Source organism: Gopherus evgoodei, chromosome 11, assembly GCF_007399415.2.
Source record: "Gopherus evgoodei ecotype Sinaloan lineage chromosome 11, rGopEvg1_v1.p, whole genome shotgun sequence".
Lineage (NCBI taxonomy): Eukaryota > Metazoa > Chordata > Testudines > Testudinidae > Gopherus > Gopherus evgoodei.
Genome location: NC_044332.1, coordinates 21532217 through 21558168, shown reverse-complemented (window position 1 = coordinate 21558168; position 25952 = coordinate 21532217). Strand labels below are relative to the sequence as shown.

At 49.7% G+C, this 25952-nt stretch overlaps 1 protein-coding gene across 4 annotated transcripts; it reads left to right on the top strand.

Moving 5' to 3' along the window:
* The first annotated feature begins 971 nt into the window (after window positions 1-971).
* Window positions 972-24337, top strand: CASP10 (caspase 10). 4 transcript variants are annotated; one of them, XM_030579565.1, is made up of 12 exons: window positions 973-1123; window positions 7696-7826; window positions 8692-9034; window positions 9773-9872; window positions 10589-10724; window positions 11578-11696; window positions 12961-12997; window positions 13470-13526; window positions 14798-14886; window positions 16649-16760; window positions 17986-18490; window positions 22481-24332. In XM_030579565.1, exons 3-12 carry the CDS (start codon window positions 8727-8729, stop codon window positions 22641-22643), a joined length of 1626 nt encoding a protein of 541 aa, XP_030435425.1. In that variant the 5' UTR covers window positions 973-1123; window positions 7696-7826; window positions 8692-8726; the 3' UTR covers window positions 22644-24332. The 4 variants fall into 4 exon arrangements, with proteins under 4 accessions (XP_030435428.1, XP_030435425.1, XP_030435427.1 ...); XM_030579566.1 differs by lacking the exon at window positions 973-1123 and adding an exon at window positions 2326-2443 and having other exon boundaries at window positions 22481-24337; XM_030579567.1 differs by lacking the exon at window positions 7696-7826.
* The last annotated feature ends 1615 nt before the right edge of the window (window positions 24338-25952 follow it).

The window sequence follows — 25952 nt, the reverse complement described above, 5'->3', positions numbered from 1 at the left end:
GGTCTGACCGTTTTGCCATTTTTATGTTCCTATGTAAAAATTTATAATAATAAAAATGTTTAAGACACAAACTCCCCAAGATAGCGACCTCTCAAGATAGTGATGATGTGAGATAACAACGTTGGGAAGTAATGCATTTAAAAAATCTTGGCCTACTAGGAAATATATATTTCTGTAAGATTCCCAGTCACAAATCTAGCATTCTGGAGCAAAGCCACTAAAATATAGTCTAACAAACAAATGTTCTTTTAATGTGTCCCTCCCTTCTCCCTCCACCACCCCCATTCATAGCTGTTGTCCTCGGTCAATGAAGAACTAGAGTTCAGAGGTGCTTTCATGTGAGTTCAGCTCCCACTCTGGGGGGTGGGAGAGCAGAAGGCACCTTGCTCTTTCTTTCTGCCACTCACCCCCGGCCACTCACTCTGGATGCTGTTGTTCATGGTGCCACCATTCATTCCACGGCTCCATCACTGATGGCCCTGTGCAGTCACTTGTCACTGTGACCTCTGCAATTCGGTTTCTTGAGGTTCCACCCAGCTCTCAGTGGGGGAACCTCACAGCGAGTGTAGGCTGGGTAGTCTTTTCCACAGCAACACTGTCCCACAGCAGGTCTAAGCACTTCATCTGATTATCAGGGATTTCAGCTATAGTGGACATGTAAAAAAACAAAAATGGATGAAAATGGGAAGAAAAGAGAAAATGTGATGGTTAAACCACTGGAAGGGGAACTCAGAGCAGATATAGCATCAGAAATTACCCATAACTTAATTTAAAAATTGACTTTCAGGTTAACTTTGAGGTTTCGCATTAGCTCAGTGTCTGCCAGACAGCTGTTTTTCTCTGTTTACTGATACATATGCTGATACCCTTTGCTTCTGATGTGGGAGGAGCCCTTTGAATTTCTATATTTGGTGGATCAGAAAAGGGGAGGGGCTGCTTTGTACCAACCTGAAGGGCAAGACTTTTCAGGGCATGCTCTCCCTGTGAAAGTTTGTCATGCTTTCAGTTTTCTTGCTGCAGGCTGTGAACAGGCAATAATGAGAATTTTCTGCAGTAGAGAACATTGTTGTGCTTAGATCTGGGTCAAGCCTATTAACTTCTAGTGGACTCTGGAATGCTGAAGGTAAGTTTGTCCCTTTTCTTTCTCAGACTTTCCTCTCGATCCTTTAACTCTGTGCCAGCTCTGTTATAAATTTTTTTTACTGCTGACATGTATTTTGTTAGTAACAGGGTTTATCACAGGGGAAAAAAGAGTTTTTCCAGTCATTACATGACAGTAGATCAGCCCGGTTAAGCACTCCCCTCCTCTCACCCTAACACCCTCAGTCTTGAAAAGGGAAAAGTGAAACTGGGATGGTCACCGTGACATGGCATTTTACAGCAGTTGTCTCTCCAAACAGGACAGGGATGCTTTGAATGCATAAAGATTATTTTGAAAGTTGTGTGCTGGGGAACTTGTAAGAGAGGGAAGTTGTAAAGGAAATCGAAGCAAGTTCCAGAGGTGTGAGAGATGAGACAGAGCAAAAAAAAAAACAAACCACTGGAAGGATAGTCTGGCCTGTCACAGGCACTATGTTCCAGTTGTAGTTCCCTCTTTCCCCTTTAGTTCTCCAGTTTCCTTGGGGGAGGGACAGCTCAGTGGTTTGTTATCCCTAGGGTTGTGAGTTCAATCCTTGAAGGGGTCATTTAGGGACCTGAGTCAAATATCTGTCTGGGGGATTGGTCCTGCTTTGAGCAGTGGGGTGGAATAGATGACCTCCTGAGGTCCCTTCCAACCCTGGTATTCTATGATTCTTCTAACCCATTATCAGATACACAGTATTGAGACTGAAAATCCACCATGCTGTGGGGACCCAGTTATAAAACAACGTTGGTCTTGTCAGACAAGACAATTGTATTTTGTGTTACTGCCTTCACCAGTCACGCCAGTGCCTTGCAGACTCCAAGTCCAGACTAGCTCAGCAATCTTCCCAGACCTTTGTTTCAACGCAGCTGGCAGCAAAACCGATGTATAGCGTAAGGGGACGGCTGCCCGCCTGTTTTGAGATCTGGGTTCAAGACGGGACAGCGAGCCTTGAACGCTCTGGTTTTCCAGCCTCTTGCTGAGTCCTGCCCAGGCTGTGTCTGGGGAGCAGCCCAGAGCAGATTTCCCCCTCCGGCGCAGCACACTGCCATGTCCTGCTCCCCTCTGAGCTCGGCCCTGACCCCGCACCGCAGCTCGAGGCCAGCGCGCTCCCGTTGGCCCTGTCCGAGGGGTCCGGGTCACATCCGCGCATGCGCACGCGCGCCCGAAGCAGGCGGGGGGATGGAGTGGGCGCGGCTGCCGGGGGAGGGGCCGACTGGTCCCGTGAGGGAGAGACCTCGGCCCCTCACGCGCCCCCCTCAGGGAAATCCTGGGGCTGGAGACTGGCACCGCTCCGACAGGGATGTGCGCTGGAGAGTGGTGAGCTGGGGGGGCCTGCACCCCCTCCCCCCGCCTGCACAAACTTCCTTCGTCCCACTGGCACCCCGCGCTCACCTCCTGCCCCAGCCCCCCCGGCACCCCCCCCCGCCTGCACAAACCTCCTTCCTCCCACTGGCACCCCGCGCTCACCTCCTGCCCCAGCCCCCCCGGCATCCCCCCCCCGCCTGCACAAACCTCCTTCCTCCCACTGGCACCCCGCGCTCACCTCCTGCCCCAGCCCCCCCGGCATCCCCCCCCCGCCTGCACAAACCTCCTTCCTCCCACTGGCACCCCGCGCTCACCTCCTGCCCCAGCCCCCCCAGCACCCCTCCCGCCTGCACAAACCTCCTTCATCCCACTGGCACCCCGCGCTCACCTCCTGCCCCAGCCCCCCCGGCATCCCCCCTGCCTGCACAAACCTCCTTCCTCCCACTGGCACCCCGCGCTCACCTCCTGCCCCAGCCCCCCGGCACCCCCCCCCCCGCCTGCACAAACCTCCTTCCTCCCACTGGCACCCCCGCGCTCACCTCCTGCCCCAGCCCCCCCAGCACCCCTCCCGCCTGCACAAACCTCCTTCCTCCCACTGGCACCCCGCGCTCATCTCCTGCCCCAGCCCCCCCGGCATCCCCCCCCGCACCTCTCGCAACCCCCCCCCCGCCTGCACAAACCTCCTTCCTCCCACTGGCACCCCGCGCTCACCTCCTGCCCCAGCCCCCCCGGCACCCCCCCCCGCCTGCACAAACCTCCTTCCTCCCACTGGCACCCCGCGCTCACCTCCTGCCCCAGCCCCCCCGGCATCCCCCCCCCCGCCTGCACAAACCTCCTTCCTCCCACTGGCACCCCGCGCTCACCTCCTGCCCCAGCCCCCCCAGCACCCCCCCCGCCTGCACAAACCTCCTTCCTCCCACTGGCACCCCGTGCTCACCTCCTGCCCCAGCCCCCCCGGCATCCCCCGAGCCTCTGCCCCAACCCCCCGGGATCCCTCTAGCCCCCACCTCCCGCAACCCCCCCCCCCTTACACAAACTTCCTTCGTCCCATTGGCACCCCGCACTCACCTCCTGCCCCAGCGCCCCCCGGCATCCCCCCAGCCTCTGCCCCAACCCCCCGGGATCCCTCTAGCCCCCACCTCCCGCCACCCCCCCCCCCCCCGCCTGCACAAACCTCCTTCCTCCCACTGGCACCCCGCGCTCATCTCCTGCCCCAGCCCCCCCGGCATCCCCCCCCGCACCTCTCGCAAACCCCCCCCCCCCCGCCTGCACAAACCTCCTTCGTCCCACTGGCACCCCGTGCTCACCTCCTGCCCCAGCACCCCCGGCAACCCCCCCCGCCTGCACAAACCTCCTTCGTTCCACTGGCACCCCGTGCTCACCTCCTGCCCCAGCCCCCCCGGCATCCCCCCCCGCCTGCACAAACCTCCTTCCTCCCACTGGCACCCCGCGCTCATCTCCTGCCCCAGCCCCCCCGGCATCCCCCAGCCTCTGCCCCAACCCCCCGGGATCCCTCTAGCCCCCACCTCCCGCAACCCCCCCCCCCCGCCTGCACAAACCTCCTTCCTCCCACTGGCACCCCGTGCTCACCTCCTGCCCCAGCCCCCCGGGCCCCCCCGCACCTCTCGTAACCTCCCCCCCCGCCTACACAAACTTCCTTCGTCCCATTGGCACCCCGTGCTCACCTCCTGCCCCAGCCCCCCCGGCATCCCCCCCCGCCTGCACAAACCTCCTTCGTCCCACTGGCACCCCGTGCTCACCTCCTGCCCCAGCCCCCCCGGCAACCCCCCCGCCTGCACAAACCTCCTTCGTTCCACTGGCACCCCGTGCTCACCTCCTGCCCCAGCCCCCCCGGCATCCCCCCCGCCTGCACAAACCTCCTTCCTCCCACTGGCACCCCGCGCTCACCTCCTGCCCCAGCCCCCCCGGCACCCCCCCCGCCTGCACAAACCTCCTTCCTCCCACTGGCACCCCGCGCTCATCTCCTGCCCCAGCCCCCCCGGCATCCCCTCCCGCACCTCTCGCAACCCCCCCCCCCCGCCTGCACAACCTCCTTCGTCCCACTGGCACCCCGTGCTCACCTCCTGCCCCAGCCCCCCTCCCGGCATCCCCCCAGCCTCTGCCCCAACCCCCGGGATCCCTCTAGCCCCCACCTCCCGCAACCCCCCCCCCCCCGCCTGCACAAACCTCCTTCCTCCCACTGGCACCCCGCGCTCACCTCCTGCCCCAGCCCCCCCGGCCCCCCCCCCGCACCTCTCGTAATCTCCCCCCCCCGCCTACACAAACTTCCTTCGTCCCATTGGCACCCCGCACTCACCTCCTGCCCCAGCCCCCCCGGCATCCCCGCCCCCGCCTGCACAAACCTCCTTCGTCCCACTGGCACCCTGTGCTCACCTCCTGCCCCAGCCCCCCCGGCATCCCCCCCCGCCTGCACAAACCTCCTTCGTCCCACTGGCACCCCGCGGTCACCTCCTGCCCCAGCCCCCCCGGCACCCCGCCCCCCCGCCTACACAAAACTCTTTCGTCCCACTGGCAACCTGCGCTCACCTCCTGCCCCAGCCCCCCTCCCGGCATCCCCCGAGCCTCTGCCCCAACCCCCCGGGATCCCTCTAGCCCCCACCTCCCGCAACCCCCCCCCCCCCCGCCTGCACAAACCTCCTTCCTCCCACTGGCACCCCGCGCTCACCTCCTGCCCCATCCCCCCCGGCAGCCCACCCCGCCTGCACAAACCTCCTTCGTCCCACTGGCACCCCGTGCTCACCTCCTGCCCCAGCCCCCCCGGCATCCCCCGAGCCTCTGCCCCAACCCCCCGGGATCCCTCTAGCCCCCACCTCCCGCAACCCCCCCCCTGCCTGCACAAACCTCCTTCCTCCCACTGGCACCCCGCGCTCACCTCCTGCCCCATCCCCCCCGGCATCCCACCCCGCCTGCACAAACCTCCTTCGTCCCACTGGCACCCCGTGCTCACCTCCTGCCCCAGCCCCCCTCCCGGCATCCCCCGAGCCTCTGCCCCAACCCCCCGGGATCCCTCTAGCCCCCACCTCCCGCAACCCCCCCTGCCTGCACAAACTTCCTTCCTCCCACTGGCACCCCGCGCTCACCTCCTGCCCCAGCCCCCCCGGCACCTCCCCCGCACCTCTCGTAACCTCCCCCCCCGCCTATACAAACTTCCTTCGTCCCACTGGCACCCCGTGCTCACCTCCTGCCCCAGCCCCCCCGGCATCCCCCCCCGCCTGCACAAACCTCCTTCGTCCCACTGGCACCCCGTGCTCACCTCCTGCCCCAACCCCCCCGGCATCCCCCCCCGCACCTCTCGCAGCCCGCCCCTCGCCTGCACAAACCTCCTTCGTCCCACTGGCACCCCGTGCTCACCTCCTGCCCCATCCCCCCCCCCGGCATCCCTCCAGCCTCTGCCCCACCCTTCCCGGGATCCCCCCCCCCACCTCCCGCAACCCTCCCAGCCTGCACACACCTCCTTCCTCCCACTGGCACCCCGTGCTCATCTCCTGCCCCAGCCCCCATCTCCCGCAACCCCCCCCCCCCCGCCTGCACAAACCTTCCTCCTCCCACTGGCACCCCGCGCTCACCTCCTGCCCCATCGCCCCCGGCATTCCCCCAGCCTCTGCACCATTTCCCCCGCCCCCCCCGGCCATCCCTGTAGCCCTACCCCCTGCACCATCCCCCCCACCGCCTCTGTCATCCCTCCAGCTCCCATCGCCTGCATCGTCCCCCTCCCCAGCTCCCCCGCCTGCACCATCCTCTCATCCCCCCCCACCTGCACCATTGCCCCAGCCCTCACGTCTGCACCATCTCCCACCTGGCATTCCCCTCCCAACCTCCCCCCACCTGCATCGTCTCCCCCCCGCATCCCCTCAGCCCCCACCACCTGCACTATCTCCCGCCACCCCCACCCCCATGTGGAAACCGACTGTGTTACTAGGACTGGCTGAATCACTCATCTTGTCCCTCCAGAAAGAGAGGACGCAGTACAAATGTCTGCTTCACTTGTGCCTCCCTCTTGGGGAGGTGGTGGTGGCGGCAGTGGAGGTGTAAAACTAGGAAGCAGGGTTTTGTTGGTTGTATTTTGATTTTACAGAGTGGCTGTCCATCCCTTCTTCCCACCCCCTCTCCCTCTGTCTGTCTGTAGTGTCCGCTAGCTGCTCTGGGCGGACTGGGTTCTCTATTCAGTTGTCCTGCTTTTTGTCCCCTTAATCCCTCCAAGATACAAAACATGCACAAGAATTTTTAAAAATGTCATTAATGTTTAAAAATGTTAGATTACACCATTTAGAAACTAAATCAGATTTTTCTTCCAATTTAAGTTTTATATTTAGCAACTGTTCATTTTGGTTTAACCCAATTCAGCAACAGTGCCAGGTGTGAGAACGCTGGCTGGAATGATGGGGGAGATAGAACAGCTAAACTGCAGAATACAGGAGAGGCTGGGGTCTGTAACTGATGGTGTCAGGAATCAAGCAGCGAAGATTTGGAATTGGGAAAGCAGCCATGTGTGTTCTAGTGTAAATGTGTGTTCAGTTCGTATTATGTGGTTCTGTTGGGATTTGACTGACTGGTAGAAAAGTGATTACTGAGGGCTGGTCTGTGCACAAATTTGCCCCTTTTAATTGATAGATCTGCACTTGGAGCTGGGGGTGTGCTTCCTAGCTAGAGGAGATGTACCTGCTTTAGCTCTCATCTAGTTAGTGCAGTAAAAATAGTAGTGTAGCCGGAACACAGTGCCAGTGGTAGGAGGGGCTTGCTGCCCTGGGTAGGTGCCTAGGGTCTCTGATAGGATCCTGCTCACGGTGCAGGCCCTCCTGCTGTCCTTAGTTAAAAACAAGTCCTTAGATAAACTTGTGTGTGTAGAAAGGCCATAGAGCTATGCTTTCTTGCAGCCATCTTGTTTATAAGTGAAGAGGGTGCCGCAATATGTGGGACAGAAGATTGGGGGAGTTGGGCTGCCTAAAGAGGAAAAGGATGTAAGCAAAATTTTGGGGTGTGTGGTGTGTGTATGTAGGTAGATGTGGGAGAGAGAGGGTAGTCTGAACACTTAGTTTCTATTCCTGGCTCTGGGAAGTGTTGTTTAGTGGTTAGAGGAGAAATGGACCAGGACTCAAAATTATATTGCCCACTCACCTACACACACAGCAATGCCCTGCTGATTTCTCCCCGAAACATGCACTCACCCCTTTACCTGCTGACTGCCTCCCAAGTTTTAGTGTTCATTGATCATCTCCCGCCTTTTCTTTTGTCTTTGTATGAAGAAAGCTTTGATAAAAGTCCCAAAGACGACCTGCTGCCAAATTAAAGTGAATGGTCCACTGAGGAACCCCAACATGTCCAGGAGAGAAGGGAGCTGGCAGTGAAGTAGAAAGCATATTATTCTCCATTAAATGTAAGATAATTGTATTAACTTCTCTAGAACCCTGTTAGTTTCACTCCTACTAAATTCTATAGGACTTTTTCATAAGGGAGGTTTGAGAGTAGGAAGGAGACTCTTTGCTTTCACATTTTATACAGAACAGCAGACTAGCTGCAGAGTAGTGCAGGGGATGGGATGTGCACTCTACAGCTGCCACAGTGCTGAGAACTTTGGCTTCCAGGTGATAATGTCACTGCTGGTGTGTTTCAACCTAGGGTGAAGGAGAGCACCATCCATTTTGGCACCTGGGCAGAGTACAGTTTCAGTGCACCCCTCACCCCCAGTGGTTGAGGCCCCCCCAAAAAGCCACACAGCACCCCAATTTGGTGCCCACCCTTGCTCACCAGCCCTAGTACCAGCCTTGGGGAGGAGCACCTCCTCCTCCTGATCATGGGAAGTGGTGGCAGAGCTCCCATGATGCAAGCCCAAGGGCAGGAGGAAGTCTCACTTTTTTGTCCTCTCCCAGCCATGGCAAGTTGTAGTCCAGCTGCAGGGACCAAGAGCAGCACCTTGTTCTCTTTCTGCCCCCACCCATTGTAAAGACACTGGAGCCACGCTTCAGAAGTGAGAGAAAGTGATCAGTGAGGGACTCTTCTCTCTCCTGATCACAAGAAGAGGAAGGAGCATATCTTGCCATACTGCTGAAGTGTGGTGCATGCAGGAAGGAGTTAGGCTGTCTCTGACTATTTGACTTCTGATGGTTTGGAAGAAATATCTGGCCAACACAGAGTATCAAGGATGCTGCTTAGTGCCTGTTAGAGCTAAGTTTCAGTTCTCCCTTAGCACCAGTGCCATTTGGTTCATTACATTGGACTCTTCTTTACCTTTCCATTCTCAGGTTGTGAAGTGTGTCTCCTAAAGAGAGCCTCCAGTATGGGTGATGACATAAAGTTTCACCAGCAGCTTCTAGTCATCGATGAAAACCTGGGAACTGAAGAAGTGGAGGCCCTGAAATTTCTCTGTAGTGACTTGCTCTCCTTCAAAAAGCTGGAAGCTGTAGAATCAGCTCAGGACATCTTCCAGCTCCTCATGGCTAAGGATTTGCTGAATAAGGAGGATACTTTCATACTAGCTGAGCTTTTGTACAGGATTAGGTGTCACTTCCTGCTCCAGAAACTTGGCTACACCAAGGAAACAGTGCAAGAAAATCTATCCTGGAAAGGGAAGGTATCTCGGTACAGGTGAGCTTCCTGGGAACTGGGTGTCTCCAGACATTTTCTGCCTTGAAAGGATGTTGATCTGTTACTTGCTGTGTGATATATGAAAGTTGTGAAGTTTGGTGATTAGGTTTTACATATGCAGATACTCAGACTATTCGGTGACCTTTAATTTTTCTTGGGGTGAGGCTGCAAAGCTCAGCGCATTCTTGGGCCAACAACACATTAGAAAGGCCGGGGTCCTCTTCTGTTATGTTGTGCCAGAGGAGAGGAGTGACATAGTGTAACTGTCATTCCTCTCCCATAGCTTTCTACTGCTGTCTCTCTGGCTCTTCCTCCTTTGCTTTGTCCCTCTCCCTCTGTGAATTCTTGGGTTGGATTGGGATTTTTTTACATCCTCTTCCTCCTACGACAACCTAAACTTCCTCCGCTCTTCCATATTAATTTGCTTACACCAGTGGTAAGCTCTTGGCCATAACGCGTGGCTGCTGCTCATGCTCTTCATGCTCTACTATGCCAGCTCTAGCTCTCCAGCATTGCCTGCAGTCTGCCTGCTGCATGTTGACCTTTGCAGAGCAGGCTAAGTAGCGATCACCTCGTGTGCTACACGTGAAGCAGGTTGGCAGCATTGGAGGAGCATAGCAGAGCTTCCAATAGTGGGCACATTACCGTCCTCTGAGCATTGCTTTGGGGGGCCAGTGTAGGGTTCACAGTGTGTATACAATGGTATTTAGTTCACCTAACTAGATCTATGTCACACAGGCAGATGCTGTATGAACTGTCAGAGGACATCACCAGTGAGGATTTAAAAAGAGCCATGTTCCTCTTGAGGGACCAGCTGCCAAAGAAGCTGACAAATATGGTATGTGGGGAGAGGGTGAAGAACTTAGAGGCTCTATTAGTGAGAGTAGGAGAGAGGGTTTTGCCAGCATGTGGCGTCAGCTTATTGTCAGCATGTGACTTGGGCAGTGGTTTATTTCTATCCGAGGGAAGGTGGTGGCTGAGTGGGGCTAGAAAGTGAGACCCAGGCCCTGCATTTATACTAAGAACTGTTATGCTGCATTGGCTTTCTCTTGTGTTTGCTGCGTGATGGATTCTGAGGCCTTTCAAGTCCTAGAGGTCACTAGGAAATACCAGGCTAATCCCCCGAGCTGTGTTATAGCATAGTTGGCTCTGGTCTGTGTATATGGGACCAAGACACATGACATTAACTAGTTACTTGATTGTGATACTGTAACATAGTTCACTGATACAGTGTGGTACTGGCGATATAAGAAGGATCAAACCAGATTATGAAGCTGTCAGTGAGCTACCATGTTACAACATGATTTGCCCCCCAGCACTGTGAAATGTACTATGGAGACACCTCCTTGGTAGTAAGAAGCCAAACAGATAAGAGTAAGTATAAAGTGGGAAGTATAAGAATTGTGAGGTGTTCTGTATTTCAGCAGTATATACTCCAGGAGAATTGGTGTCTGTTATTTTTTTTTAAAGGCAGGACAGGCTTTTGTAGATTGTATTAAGATTTAAGGAGCAGGTTAAGTGCGCTTGACTGTCTCTCTCCTGTTTCACTGGCAGTCCAGTCTAGAGCTGCTGACCTGTCTGGAAAAACAAGACCATTTAGCAGAGAACAACCTGGAAATACTGGAGAAAATCTGTATGGACATTTCACCTGATCTCCTGAAAACAGTAAACAAATACAAAATGGAAAGAGGTGAGTAATTCTGAGTGGGCTGCTGTGTGTGCCAGCAGGTTTACTAGAACAGATTGGACTAGTTGCTGTGTCTGGTAGCTGGAGCTGCTGTTTGTCCCCCTCCACATGCATTGTTAGACCTGAGACTAAAACTGGGGCACTTGTGGTCTTTGCATATGAGCTCTCCTTTGCCGCCTCTAGTTTTTGCTACCTGCTTGCAGCAGTGCTGTAAGAATATACATAGTAGCTCCAAAATGGCTGTGGCCAGGCAAAGCGGTCCAGTGGATGGGGGATGGGACTGGAAGTCTGGAAATCTTTCTTCTGTCCCTGACTCTGCCACTGACCCTGCTGTATGACGGTGAGAAAGTCACTTCCCCTCTCTGTGCCTCAGTTTTCACATCTGTGAAATGGAGGTAACGACTGACCCACGATTGGATAGAGCTTTATGGCGAGTGGATGAACAGCACTCTATTGACCTGCACAGGAGGCAGGGATTTGTTGATAGATGACAGGCTAAATGAGTGTGTGCACATGCACATATATTATCTGTGGTTCACTCTTCAGTAGAGTCTGCGCCGTAGCTCTTAAGCTTATTTCATTTAGGATCTGTAGGTTAGGTATTTGGATGCTGAAAGGGCACAATGTTTCATTTAGACAGTTATCTAGAACTAGTTCTGGGAGAAGCTGGACAGTCATGTCCCGCCACTGACTTCACCTTACAGGCTTCTTATTCCCTTGGTGGAATTTCTGTTCATTTATGTTTTAAGCATCTCTCACTAGGTGCCTCTCCATGTTTCCCTTATTAAGGAGGTTAGTTTGTGCTGAGCTGTTTCTCTTGTTTTCACGGATTTGTTTATTATGCCTCTCCTGTTAGTTTCTTTAGCTCAGCAGGAAAGCAGTCTGCCAGTCAAAGAAACTGCATCATTTTCCCATCACATCCCTGAAGGACGGTTTCATTCTGGAGGTGATGTCAGACTATTGACTTCCTCACAGGTATGCTGCAGTGAGCCTATTTTCTTCACTCTTGCTTCTATATTGTCACTGACTGAAGTCTAGCTAAATCATCCCTTCTGATTTGGGGAAGGGAACAGAGTCTGCTATAAATGTGGCTACCAAGGACATCAAATGATTAGTAAGGCTATGATTTAGTCACGGAATCTGTGACTTTACCGGACCTCCGTGTCTTCCTCTGCTTCAGCTGTCAGCAGCTGACACCAGAGCTGGAGGCAGGACTGTGTACCCCTGCCCTATAACTGGGGCTGGATAGCTGGAACCAGTACGGTGCAGCCCCTGCCCAGCAGCTTGCCTGGGGAAGAGGGCTGCAGCGGGTTGTGAACTCCTGTCCAGGAGCTGCAGCCAGCTCCATAGCGGGAGCTCTGCGCTCCCTGTGGCTGCACCACCGCTGCATCCCAGCCCCATGGCTTCCATCACGGGCTGCATTGGGGGCCATGGGCCCCCCTCATGGTGTCCCAGGGCCGTGTTCCTCCTCCCTGCTGTGGCCAGGGCTTGGCAGGGGCTGCAGCTGTGACCACGCACCCCTATCCTACAGCTGTGGCCAGCTTTTGAGTGGAGGCTGCATGTCCCCGTGGCTACACCTCCCCCCATGTCTGAGCCCTGCAGCTTCGGCAGGGGGCGGCAGCTGGGACCATGCGCCCCTGCCTGGCGGCTGCAGTGGGGGCCATGTGCCTCCCTGTGGCTTGCCAGGGCTCGGAGGGGGCTGCAGCTGATGCCACCCACTCATGTCCCGCAGTTGCAGCCTGCTCTGGAATGGGGACTGCGTGCCCCTGGGGCTGCACCACTGCCTCACAGCTTATGGTGGGAACTGCAGTGGGGGCTGCGTGCCCCTGCTTGGCAGCTCAGCAGGGACTGTGTACCCAATGTGATTGTATGTGCTGCAACATCCACTCATAAGTTCAGTGGAAGTGTAGTGTCATTTAAGGACACCATATATGCTTTTTGAGTGGAGCTTCCCAGAAAATGAAATCCACTCTGTGAGCAGCACTCTCCTCTAGCTGCTCACCTCTGATGGGCTTGCTGCAGCTGTGAAATGTCTGCTCAACTGCTAAACACGTTGCTGCCCTTGGGTACTCTCAGTCTTGCCCCTGTCTGCTTCCCCCTGTCTCTTTCTAAAACACCATGTGGCACTGACATTTATGAAGTCTTTTTTTTTCTGCTAAAATCACTATTAAAATCTATTTTATTGATTGTATTACATTGATTTTTAATGCAGGTATTCCCCTCTTTCTCCTTCATATAGGAGACCCCTATCAAATCACTGGGTTCTAATATTTATGGTAAGTCTTTCTGGGAAGTGTTTTTATTTTTAATATCTGTGTTTCTAGTTTTATATGTTTCTAACTGGTTTTAGTTGACTTCAGAAAATTTTGAAGGCTTCGCTTACAACAGTAGTTTAAAATAGTTTGACTGATTTGCTTTAGGTTGCCTTTTTCTTTTCCTGTTGGCACAAGCTGGTCTGGGGGGTTCGCTGCTCACATTTAGAGAACAGTTACAGGTAATCAGCAAATGCCCCTGCTGTGGATTGTCACTTGTGACAGGGAAATAGCCAACCTGCTTTCCAAAAAGTTTAAAGAAGGGTTGGGCTGACTAGAGACAAAAAGCTGTTCCCTCTCCCTCCTTAACTGTACACAAATACCATGAGAGAAGGCAATAGGACTATGTTACTGTTAGTGTAACTACTGATAAAGTCATATTGTTAATTTCAGGGCCCATGAGACCATTTTATTTCTGTCTTTCTTGCTTTTATAGACTCCGGGAGCCTGTGGGAACATGCTGGGAGTGTGCATTTCATAGCTGCCAGACAAGGTCTGTCTTAATACATTTTTCTGTGTTTTTATTTTAAGTAGTTCTTATTGCTGGCTGCCTAAAACTAAAGAGTGTGAATTTTCAGAGCAGGTTCAAACAGATTTGGACAGTTCCTGGAATGTCACTTGAGCAGTACTATGGTCTCTTGCCCTGGCTTGGAGGGACAGGCCAGTTGAAGGAGTAACAAGGAGAGGGCTTGTTTTGCAGCTTTCCCTTTCTAAGATAATTGAGAGTGCAGCCCCAGACAGTCGGGCACTCATATGCATAGGCAGATCACCATTCTCTTCAATCTCACTCCTTCTCCCCTCCCTGCCACACATACAGGCTCTCCACTGCTCTGCCCAGGAACAATCCCCTCTTTCTCAGCCCTTTTATCTCCTGCATATCGCCAAAAAAAATCCCTGCTGCCAGCCCCAGAACTTTGGCAACTGCGTGAGACTGTGCTATTTGCATTTCCCTATGACAGTAGTTAGCGTGTTGGAGAAATTACAGTAAATCAAGCTCGTTAATCAACAGGGAGTCAAGGATGTGTGTGGGGGGGTGAGATTGCTTCTTTTCACATGGTACACGTATTGTTTAATTAGACTCAGTCTGAGCTACAGGATTCCCTTAGTAGGTTTACAGTGGAAAACGAGAGCTCTAGAGAAGGCACGGTGTGTGTGTGGGGGAAATATTTCTTCCCCAAATAAATGTAATTCTGATTGTTCTACACAGCACAAATGGCACCATGAGATTTCATATTTGCCTCAGTGACTGAAGGTCTAATTGCTGTTTAGAAGTTTAAAAACAAAAAAAATATTTTTTCCCCTCTAACTACCAGATCTCTGAATGAGTCAAACTGGGCTCTTTCCTGCTTCCTCATCATCCCATAAAAAGATTCTGTAATTGGATTTAAGGGCATGCCTATACCACAAGTTCAGCCACCTTTGGGGACTCACGTAGAACACAGTTGACCCCCAATCCAGTGAAAAATTCTCTTGAAGATCCATGAGGCAGAATCCATGTCCTCATTCTCCCAGAGCTGTGTTGATTCTGCAGTACTAATAGGAGTAAAATCTAATTTTTGTCATTGAAGTGTGTGAACAGATATGACCTGGAATAAACAGGAGCGCTGCTGAGTAAGACAATCGAATTTTGACCATCATTTTTCTTTTAGTGTAATAGCACTTTAAAATGCAACAGTTTTCATGATTATTAGTATAACTCAGGTTTGGTGCATCTACAGACAGTAGATTTCACCCCGTAAACATTTGTATAATTTTTTTTTCTAGATGACAAAGCAGTAAATGTTATGCAAGGCATCTCTGAACTAAGCCAGGAACAACCTGCAACAATGAGCAACCTACAAAGCAAAACAGAGGTTTGAGGCACTTGCCTAAATACTTCCCTGACTAATCAATAATTTGAAGAATTTGATTTTCAGCTTAAAAAAACAGTGCCAAGTTTCCCACTGTTCTTAATACCTTCTTAGAACCCTGATGTATTTTCTTTCTCTCCTTGTACCATTGGGCAATGATGGAATTCTCCCTCTTGTCTTCTTCCCTGTGATGTGAATGGAGTTTTGGTGGGAAAATTAACGCTGCTGTTTTTATTTAACCACTTCAGTTCCTAGAATTTCTTATACCAAAATATTTGTTTTGGTGCATCAGCAACATTAACTGATGTCTGCACTGCTCTGGAAATGGTGCAGTTTGGCACCAAAGGAGTACAAGGCTCTGACCCTGATTCTGTTCCCACTAAATTGGGAGACACTCCATTATAAAGTCAGCAGAGTTAAACTGATGTAACTAGGAGCAGAGTCAAACCTGCTGTTTTTGAAGACTCTCCTGATAATTAGTAGCTCTTAACAGTCTTGAGGATGAGTTGTAGATTTAAAGAGACAATATTTGGAGTCCAGATGACTTTTCAGTTTTTACCATAATCACATTGGTGACTAAGGGCCAGCCCTAGGCATGTACCAAACTTGGGGCCTCGCTTGCCCCTGTTCTGTCAGTTTTCTTTCCCAGCACACGAGTAAAAACTGTATATGACCCCCCCACCTTGAGAGACAAATGAGGGGATCCATGTGTCTGTGGCTTCACAGTGTCAAGGGTCCAAGACAGCCCTCCTACTAGGTGTGGAAATAATCTGTTCCTGTCCCCTCATGACAATTATCCCCAACTCCCTACCATCTGTAGAATTCTGTTGCTAAGCCCTGCCTCAAGTGCTAACCTTTTCCCCCTCAGAGTCAAATGTGCTAACAAGTTACTGAAGTCTGCCTGGGGCTCCACATTTGTCTTCTCATACAGGATGACACTCCTGAGGCCTAAATTTTCAAAAGTAACTCGTGATTTTGGGTGTTTGTTTCAAACTTTTGGGTGCCTAATTTGATACACCTTAAAGAGGCCTGATTGTTAGAGACTGAGTGTCCAGCATTTCCTGAAATAATCAGCCTCTTTGAGGTTCCTCAGATTAGGAGCCTAAAAAATTAGAGCATCCAAAACCACTGCTCACTTTGAAAATCTTGGCCTGACTCTGTTATGGGCTGAGTCCTTGCCTGACTAGTAATTATTGTAGATGGTACAATAATACCACTTCTAAATTTTGCTTGGTAGTCATACCTTTTATCATAGCTATTATATAAGCTGTAAAATAAAGAAGTTTCATTTGCTAGAAGTCTGTGGCTTTTAAACAAAGCTTAACAGCACTGTGTGGTTCACTTTTAGAGCAGTTATATGATAAAGGAGTTTGGTCTCCCTTTTCTTCCCCTAATGGTATATATCTCCCATTAATGCCAAATGGAAATATATGCACTGTGGCTCTTCCTCCACACAATTGCTAGAGAAAATAAAATATCTGACTTGCTGTACCCAACCTGAGAGTGAGAACACTGTTTTAATACGACAGCATATATCACGGAAGATAGTATATTTCTTCGGGGAGGGTGAGGGGGAAGAGGGTACAGCAAAAGGGACATCTCAGAAACTCTAGGCAGTACAAGGGATTGAAAACCCCAGCGGGGATACAGAAATAGTAACCTCACAGGTGGATTGCACTCTTGAACCTAAAGACAATAGATTGGCTTCTTAACAATAAAATTCCTTCATAAAAGCTGTGAGCTTCTGTCTCCTTCCTGTCAACAGAAGCTGATGACCTATAAAATGGATGGGCCACACAGAGGCTATTGCCTCATTATTAATAATTTTAGCTTTACTGGGACTCTTCAGAAGAGGAGAGGATCTAATAAAGATGCTGGTAAGTCACTTCTGGTTTAGACTCTGCTCTGCCTCTTCATGGGTTGTACTTCTCATGCCCATATAGGTTTTATTTGTTCATATTTTAAGTACATAGTTATAAGCTGTGTACACTCATACAAGTCAAATAATGCCACTTGTATTGCGAGGGGGGAGGGGAATGACACATGACTGATTACTAGACAGGAGTGGGTTTGCATTGGCATCTTTATCAGTGCAACCAAACTGTGTCGTTCTAAAAGGGTGTCCAAATTAAAACTTCTCCAGGACTTACTGTAGCTAGACCGATGGTAAGATAAATATGTTAGTTAGTTTTCTTTGAGCACTGAACCCATTATTGTATTAAATGTGACATCTGTTGTATGTAACTATTAATAGTTCTGTCTCTTATTTGCAGAGGCTTAATGTACATTAAGCTAATTCACAGATCAAAAATGCCTTCAGGTTGTGGTTTCTCTCTTTCAGATGAGCCCAAGATATAGAGTTCTTCAGTTATAACAATGCAAAGTTTATATTGTTATAATCTTATGTAAGATATGTTACTGAACGTGCATATTGCAATAGTGTTAAGACGCCATCCAGGTTGGGGGCCAATTGTGTTACATGCTGTACAGACAAAAAGAAAATGACAGTTCCTACCCCAAAAACCATGTATGATTATACAACCACATTGCCTACAGTTGATCTATGCTAGTGCAAATGAGGAAAAAATCAGGCCCTTTAGCTCTTCTTGTTATGTAGATAATTTTGTAATGGACTGTCCTTTTTGTTCGTTATTTGTTCACATACTCTCTAAATCACCAATTTCTGTACTATTTCAGGGTCTCCATTGACTAGTATGAATGAGCAGGGTTCTACTTGGAGCAAACCCAATCTGAAATTCTGCAGAGTGCCCAGTGTCTACCAAGAATCCCAGTTTTGCTCATCCAGTTGTGCTGGTTGCGAACACACACACAAAAGTGCCTGTAGACCTCAGGCCTTGCTTTATGAAACTCTTGCCTGAAACACTCAGGCATGTTTGAGCCTCATGATTGTGCTGAGTTTGGGTTCCATTTATCCTGTTTAGCCTCAAATCTACCCTAGCGTGTGTGTTTGTTTGCAGGTGCCACTTTGTGTGAAGTCAGTTACTCTTCAGCTTAGCTTGCATAGTGATTTTATGTTATGATTATATTATTCTACATCCCTCCCCAGCTTTTCTTTCTTTCTTTCTTTTTTTTTAATAACAGAGATGCTGGCGCAAGTGTTTACATGGCTTGGTCTGGATGTGAAGACTTATACTGATAAGACATCAGTAGAAATAAAAAATCTCATGCAGGAATGGCAGTCTTCGAAAGATCACAGAGACAGGGACTGCTTTGTGTGCTGTATTCTATCTCACGGAGAGCTGGGATTGGTCTATGGGACAGATGAACGAGAAGTACCAATCCGCACGATCATGTCCTACTTCACAGCCAGACAATGCCCACAGCTGGCTGAAAAACCCAAACTTTTTTTTATCCAGGCATGTCAAGGCAAAGAGATACAACAGGCTGTCTACATTGAAGCAGATGCACAGAATCCTGACTTGTTTCCCATACAGCAACTAATCTCCCCTTCTGAAAGCATTCCGGAAGAAGCTGATTTCCTCCTTGGCATGGCCACAGTGGGTGGTTATGCATCTTTCCGCCACATACAGCATGGTACTTGGTACATTCAAGCCCTCTGCAATAAGTTACAGCTCTTGGTACCAAGGTAATACTTCTGTGTAGCTTGAGGGTGAGACCTTACTGATAACATAGGGCTATATACGTAGCAGGTTATTGTGTGGCATGCTGGGGGAGGGTGGGGAGAATCTACAGCACGCCAGCTTGCTGTGCAGTAACATCCCATGTAGATGCTGCTATGTTGCAGTGAAAGTCCTGGAGAGCGGATTGGTATACTGCTGCTTGAAAGTGTAATATTCCAAGCGCGATTCCAGGATTTTACTGCACTGCAGCAGTGTCCACATGGGACTTTACTGCATGGCAAGATGGTGTGCTGCAGTTTTGACCCTGGCTTCCTGTGCAGTAACTTGCCTTGTAACAAGCCCCTATACCTCAGTGGGTGAAGAAATGGGAGAGATGCTGAATCTTTGCTCACCAAAGGCAGGCCTAAGTCTAAGGGCTTGTCCACTCACAAACTTGCACTAGTTTTTTTTTAAATTGGTGCAAACTCCTACGTGGACACACATCAGTTTAAAACTGGCAATCTGTTTAGCTTGTCTCTGTAAACTTACATAAATGTGTGCAGCCCCAAGGCCTTAGGGATGATATGAGGAGGCTGGGTTTTAGTTTTGCCAAACCAAACTCCACACTAAGGCCGCTTGAGGTCCAGGTTCTCTTTTTCAGTGGGTTTAGATGGAAGTATTTGGTTCTGCCCAAAACACAGACCATGCGGATTTTAGATCTGTTGTTATATGAATGGCCAAACTTAAGGAGGTCAGGGAAGTTTTGAATGAAACAATCTGGCTTTGTCCCATCTATTAGATACCTACACAGTGTCTTCTAGATGCTATGGTGGAATTATGGAAAACACTAGTCATACAGTGTGTGTTTCTTTGCTGCTGCGTGGTGTTCAGTTTGAGCCTTTGTTGTAGTAAGGTGCATGATGTTCACATGAGTCTAGCCATGAGGAACTGTGATTGGGTTTGCCTGCTGTAGAGAGTGGCAAGCACCAGGGGCCAAATTTCATCCCTTGTATAACCTCACTGACTTGGATGGAGTTATAAGGGGGGAATCTGGCCCAAGAATGCAGATTTAGATCATGACTTTTCTTATTTCATGACTGTATTAAGGAAGAGAAGAGAGAAAGTGTGCTGTGGATAAGCTATGGCATCAGAGAGTCTCTTGGTCCCAGTTTTACACACACAAGAGCCGATGTCAGAGAGAATGTACGAATACTTGCAAAAGGGGTGTATTAGTAGTTTATCATCTACACCCAAAATCTTTAATTCCATTTCCCTATAGCTCTTACCTCTCGGGCACATCCAGAATTACCTAGGGAGGTAGGCCCCTGCCTATACCCAATTCTCCCCCGTGTGCCTAGGGCTGGAAATGCTAAGGTCAGGGCAGGCTGCAAAAGTGAGAGGAGATACTCCCAAGACTGGTGGGTAAAACTGAAGTTAAACTCCCTAACCAGTCTCAAACTCTGCTTCTGATCCTCCACTCTGGTTATCAAGAAGCTGAAAAAGAAATCAGAGTCCCCTTTATTGCATTCCAGTTTCCAGGCTCCCAGTCAACCCATAGGTCCAGTACAGTGAGAAGTTATTTCAAAACTTTGTTCACCTATACAAAATGTTCTTCTGACCCCAAAGGGTCAGCCGCGTTACCAGGTGAGTAGGAGTTTGGGTCTTACCCAAAATACCACACTTCGAACCAATCCTTTCGTGTCTAAAACTACAGATTCATTATTACTCCTGAGGAAATTCTCTGCCAAAAAAGTGTTCACACAATATTTTAAAATTTTATTTGTCAATAAATGTGTAGGCTCCAGCATGGCAGGGGGGAGCACAGGGCACTGGATGCACAGAGGTGAGAGAGATCACCCTGCGGGCCCCCCGTCCCCTGGGATATGGACTTGGCAGTAAATCTGCACCTGACCCTGACGCAGCGCAAGGATCAGGCCTGCCCCAGAAATACCTAGGGCCCTGCCCTTCCATGCCAAGCACACTAGATATAGGCAGGCAGGCTCAGCCCAGTAGGATCCAAGTGTGGGGGGGCTTAGTGTGGGGAGATCCAGGCATGGGGCAATCTGGGTGTGGATGGCTTGATTTGGGGTCTTGGTGTGGGGGAGATCTGGATGAACAGGGGTTCAGACACAATGGGACTCTGCAGGGGGGTCCAGGTGAAGGTGGTTGGGGCTCAGCAGGGGGTCTGGGTGTGGAGTGCTCAGCAGGAGGGGTCCAAGTGCTGGCTTGGTAGGGTGCAGGTGCTGGCTTGGTGGGATTCAGTGGGGTGGGGATCAATGTGGGGGGCTAGTCAGGGTGGTCCAGGTCCAGGTGGGATGAAGTTTGTTGGGGAGGGGTTTCAAGTGCAGGGGTGGGGCTCTGATGCAGGGAGGTGGAGCTTGGGGGGGTGTCTGGGTGTAGGGGGGCTTTGGATGTAGAGAGTGAGGCTTGTTAGGGTGTGAGTTTGGGTTCGGGGGAGGTCAGTGGGGGGTTCTCAGCAGGGGCTGATCTTGATATGAGGTGGGTCCAGATGCATGGGGGTTCGGCGGACGGAAGAGCAGCTCCCTGTACACTGACCCCTGCCCGCCATGGCTGAGGAGCGATGGGAGCAGGAAGTGTGTGTGTGGGGGGTGACGCAGAGCTTCCTGCAGCCAGAGAGGTTTCTGGGGGCAGGTCTGACCCAGCCCAGACTGCTCCTTGCAGAGGAAGAGGAAGTCCTGTCCTTCCCAGCCCAGTTGAGACCTGGGCTTAGCCTGGCACAGGGTGGGAGCAACTGGCTGGGGCATCCCTAGCCTCTCACCCCCATGATTTACCTCTCTGCTAGCTGCCCCAGGTGCCCGAAACAATGCATCTGCACTGCTGGGGAGTGGCGCGTGACTGGTCTTGCAGCTTCCCCTTGCTTCCCCATCAGAAAATCATTTTTCTGTGGGAAAACAAAGAAATCTGCTGGGGACATGAATTCTGTGCACACGCAGTGGCATAGAATTCCTCCAGGAGTATATTATAAAGAAAAAAGAACAAGAAGAGAGTTGTTAAATGATAAAGCACTCAAATACATACAGATACTTCAGAGTCCATCTATCAGGTTCTTAGCAGTATTGGTGAGTTTGCTGGCTTGAAAGTTCCTCTGGAACACATCCACAGCTTGGCTGGATGGATCATTCAGTCCCTTTGTTCAGAGTTTCATTTGCAGAAAAGTTATTCCAGTGGTAAGAAGCATGAATGAAGACAAAATGGAGATGATGCAGTTGCCTTTTATATTCTTTTGCCATGAGGCTTGTACTTCCTGTGTCCCAAACACAGGTGTCACAGAACATGGAAAAGCCTTAGAGTATTTGTCCATAGGCAGGCCCCTACATGGCTCGCTGACTCATGAGGTGCAGTCCCTGGTCTTTCAATGGGTTTATTGTACAGTTGCCTCTTGGTGGGCCATCAAGCACGCGAGGCAATGCTGATGACAGTCTGTCTGGGGGTGTCACTCAGATGCACAAATACAGATATACCCCACATATCTACAACTCATGATACAAATATGATACAAATGTATAAGTAAGATTATCATACTTGGCAATTTCGCAGATACCTTACATAGCATATCTGGCATGACTCATTGCAATTTTACAAGTCTAGACCTCTCACGCTGCCAGCAGCCACTGAGAGGACTGGTTAATTGGAATAATTGGCTTGCAAAGCTTTTCTTTTTTTTTTTCTTTCCCCATGTGGTACTTCATCTGTCACACTAGTATTGTTTGTGTGTGATTCTTTGTGCTAGGTGCATGGGACACTATTCTGCTACCATTGAGGTCAATGAGAGAGTTGCTGTTGATTTCAGTGGGAGTGGGATTGTGACCTCCATAGTCTTGAAGCCTCATACTGAATTCAGAGAAATGTTTAGTCTGGTTTAGTGTGTTTGTAGATTACTACTGCATGTTAAGAGTACAGTGTTGCAGATATGTACTATTGGTATTGTTTCTGTGAATTAGGGTTAATGATAACACTCTGATTAATCAGAGATACTGTCTTTTCTCTGGCTGTAGAGGTGAAGACATCTTGTCAATTCTTACTGAAGTCAATGAAGATGTGAGCAAACGTGCAGACAACTTGGGGAAAAAGAAACAGATGCCCCAGCCAGCCTACACCTTGAGGAAGAAACTGATATTCCCAGTGCCTAGAAGTCCACCTCCATCACAGCAGCAATAGGATTTTTTTTTCTTTTCTTTCACGATCCTGTCTTGCGTTGGATACCATCCAGAACAGTCCTTGGATAAGCCAGCGCTCTTATTATTAAATCAAGTGGATGGTAAATTATTACCATCCAGGATGAGGTCTTCCTGAAATTGCTAACACATGAAGCCAAAAGAGAGTACGATAGGTACAAACAGTGGGCCAACTGCTCACAACGTCTATGTTTGCGGAAATGACTGGTGGCGGTGGTGGTGGTGGGGTTTGCTGGCAATATGAATATATACAGATTTTTTGCAAGCACTTGTAGGTTTCTGCAGGTGAAATAGGTGCTGTATGTGTTACTGTGGACACAATAGGTGCACGTGGCTTTCCATATCTACACCAGAGGGGTGTTAATGGTCTGCTTTAAGCTCATTTGTTCTTTTCTCTGTACATTAATGATTTGGAATTCTTCCAGTGAGCTCTCTTATCCTGTGGAATAGTCTCCAAAATCAGAATGAACAAGACAGCAGCAAATGTAGTGTAGGGAGCTAATCCTACAATGGCAGGTAGTCTATTCCCTCTCAAATTTAAATGACTTAACACTCTTTGTGGAGCCACTAGATTCCTCATGTAAAGCATTTATTAATCCCACAGTGCATGCTGTTGCCTTAAAACTGGATGTTAATCTGGTATGTGGCTGGTTAGCATTCATTGGCCAACATCAAATAGTTCGAGAATCACAAGATCTGCATTATTGCCTCCTGTAGGAAACCAGCTTTCTCACTGCCTTATTGTGGGGTGGGGCTTTCAACGTGAAAGAGCTGCTGATTATCATTTATCTGTTAGATGGGGCATCAAACACTGCTATGGACACAACAGGTTTTGATTTAGCTTTGTTTTTAAGCACAAAGGTCTATAGGGATTAATTTCTCCATTATTTAAAAAGACCACCACAAATGTGGACATAAGAGAAATTGGTGAGAGCTAGGCTGGAACAAAACTCCTGTCTTTGGGGTCAGGGTGACTATATCCCCTGTTCCAATGAGAGTAGACTAGAGTCTGTGTAAAATCCACCTTGCAGGACTGTCTTGTGAGATTAGAAGTGAAATTCAGTGTATAGTCAAATGTTCAGTGATGCATCTCTTACCTGGAGGTCTTTTTACTTTGTTTCTTGTCCAGGGGTGTTAGTGTCCTCAGGTGGTGACTGGGGTGTATGGTAACATAAATGGATATTAATTGGCAAAAATTCCAGTTGTTGTTCAAACTAACTTACATTTCTATAGGTGCTTCCATTTCAAAGTGCTTTGCCAACAATATCCATGCAGAGCTAGCGCCATCAACAAAATACAGCCACCTCTGGTTTAGAAGGCAGCAACCAGCTTTGTATAGCAGTAGGATGGGTTTTGAGGAGAGGAAAGCTTTTGGCCAAGAAGAAGAGGGCAATTTCCTAGTCCCACAAAACATGCAGTGGGATTTTTAGCATATACATATAGCAGACAAAGCCTCAATATTTTTTAGGGTCTCAATCTGAGACTCCTCCTATACAATAAACTGCATAAAACTCGTCTACCTCAAAGGCAAGTAAGGTCAATTGGACCCTGCTGGGATATGATTCTGTGGTTCTAGAAATGCTAGCTGTTTCAAAATTTATGCTCAGATAAATCATCCACTCCTGCATGTATAATAAAATGCTGCTATTTTAATAAAAACAGGTAACATTTATTTTTCTTGGGAGTGTTGTTTTGTATTGTAAAAACTATGCTGCTGAAAAATAAACTTCCCTGCTTCACCCAAAAGCGAGCCCTTGAAGTGAAGGATTACGGCTGGGATTTAAGAGGCCTGTGTTCAATTCCTGGTTTTGCCTCAGACTTCCTGTGTGACATTGGGCAAATAACTTAATCTCTCTGTGTCTCAGTTCTCTGTCTGTGAAATGGGGGGATAACAGCATTGCCCTACCCTCCTCTGGTATGGGGGGTGATAAATTAACATTTGTGAGGTGCTCAGATACTTTTGGGGATGTGGGGGTTGTGGGGAAGAAAGCTATATAAATATCTAGACAGATCTGGATCTCAGGCCACAAAATTTAAAGAGAAGATACTTAGGAATAAGCAAGGATCCAGTCCTGTAAGGTGCTGATGCCCCACAAATCCCTCTGAAGTAAAAGGGAATTGAAGGGATTCTCCACCTCTCAGGGTTGGGTCTCTATTTGCTTTCGAGGCAGAGATAAGGTCTCTGCCATCTGTAGGATTCCATGTACACCAGGGCACTGTAGAATAAATAACCCATGCTGAAGCCATTTAGGAAGCTGGTGCACTCTGTCTCCTCAAGCTGCCTTAGCAGCTCCATCACACCTTCCTTTCTAGCTTCTACACCCCAAGCAGCTGAGCTGAGGGAAAGCCAGCTTCAGAACTTTCCTCACTTTTTCCCACCAGTCATTTGCTTTGCTTTTCTGACCTGTCTTCCAGATGGTTTTTGGGGGGAGATTATCAGGACCTTTACCCAGGCTCTACTTGACTCTTCAGTGCGGAGGATGAGTTCATTATAGATAGAAAGGTCTCACAGGCTCATTCACACCACAAACACCAAAAGAAAAACATTTCCTAGTCAGAGATGGACCTGCTCTGCTGGTAGGTGGTGATGGTGCTAATGCCTTTGTTTCCTGGAAAATAACCTTCCCTCTGGGACTCCTTTAGTTCCCTAGCCACCTTAATGACTACTAGTCATTCCTCTGGCCAAACAGGTATGGAGGGGGTTCTGTTTTCAGTGCTTCCTTTAATTAGCCAGAAGAATTGAGTATGTTACCTCTAGTACATTTCCAACTCATGTTAGTATAGAGAGGAAGGGCCAGTAATTAAACTCTGCGACTGCATTGTGGTGGGGCACACAAGCCTACTACTGGGGTAAAAACTTAAATAATTTCTATAAGGTTGTATATTCCACCAAATTCATTCTCTGCTTCTTAAGCAAATCTGCTACAGCCATCTGATGGTTGTCTCCAGTTACAACAATTTTTTTGGCCCAATTTCGAGTTTGTGAAATGGTCTTCTGCAGGGGTCTCAAAGTCCTGGCCTGCAGCCATCTGCAGCCTGAGAACCTCCCCACTGCAGCCCATGAAAACATTTAAAAAAGTTCTTTCATCTGGCCCTCATGGCCGCCAGTTGAGGGGGTTGGGGGGTGGAGCAGGCAGGAGAGATTCACATGCCCCTCCCTGCATCATTGCTCCATTCTGGGACCCTCCCAGGGGTTGCACTTGGCAACATGTCATTCACCTGGGGCAGCTCCACTCCCTGCAAGCGATTTCCTATCCCTGCTGTTGCTGGTGGCTGAGGACAGACGCATGCA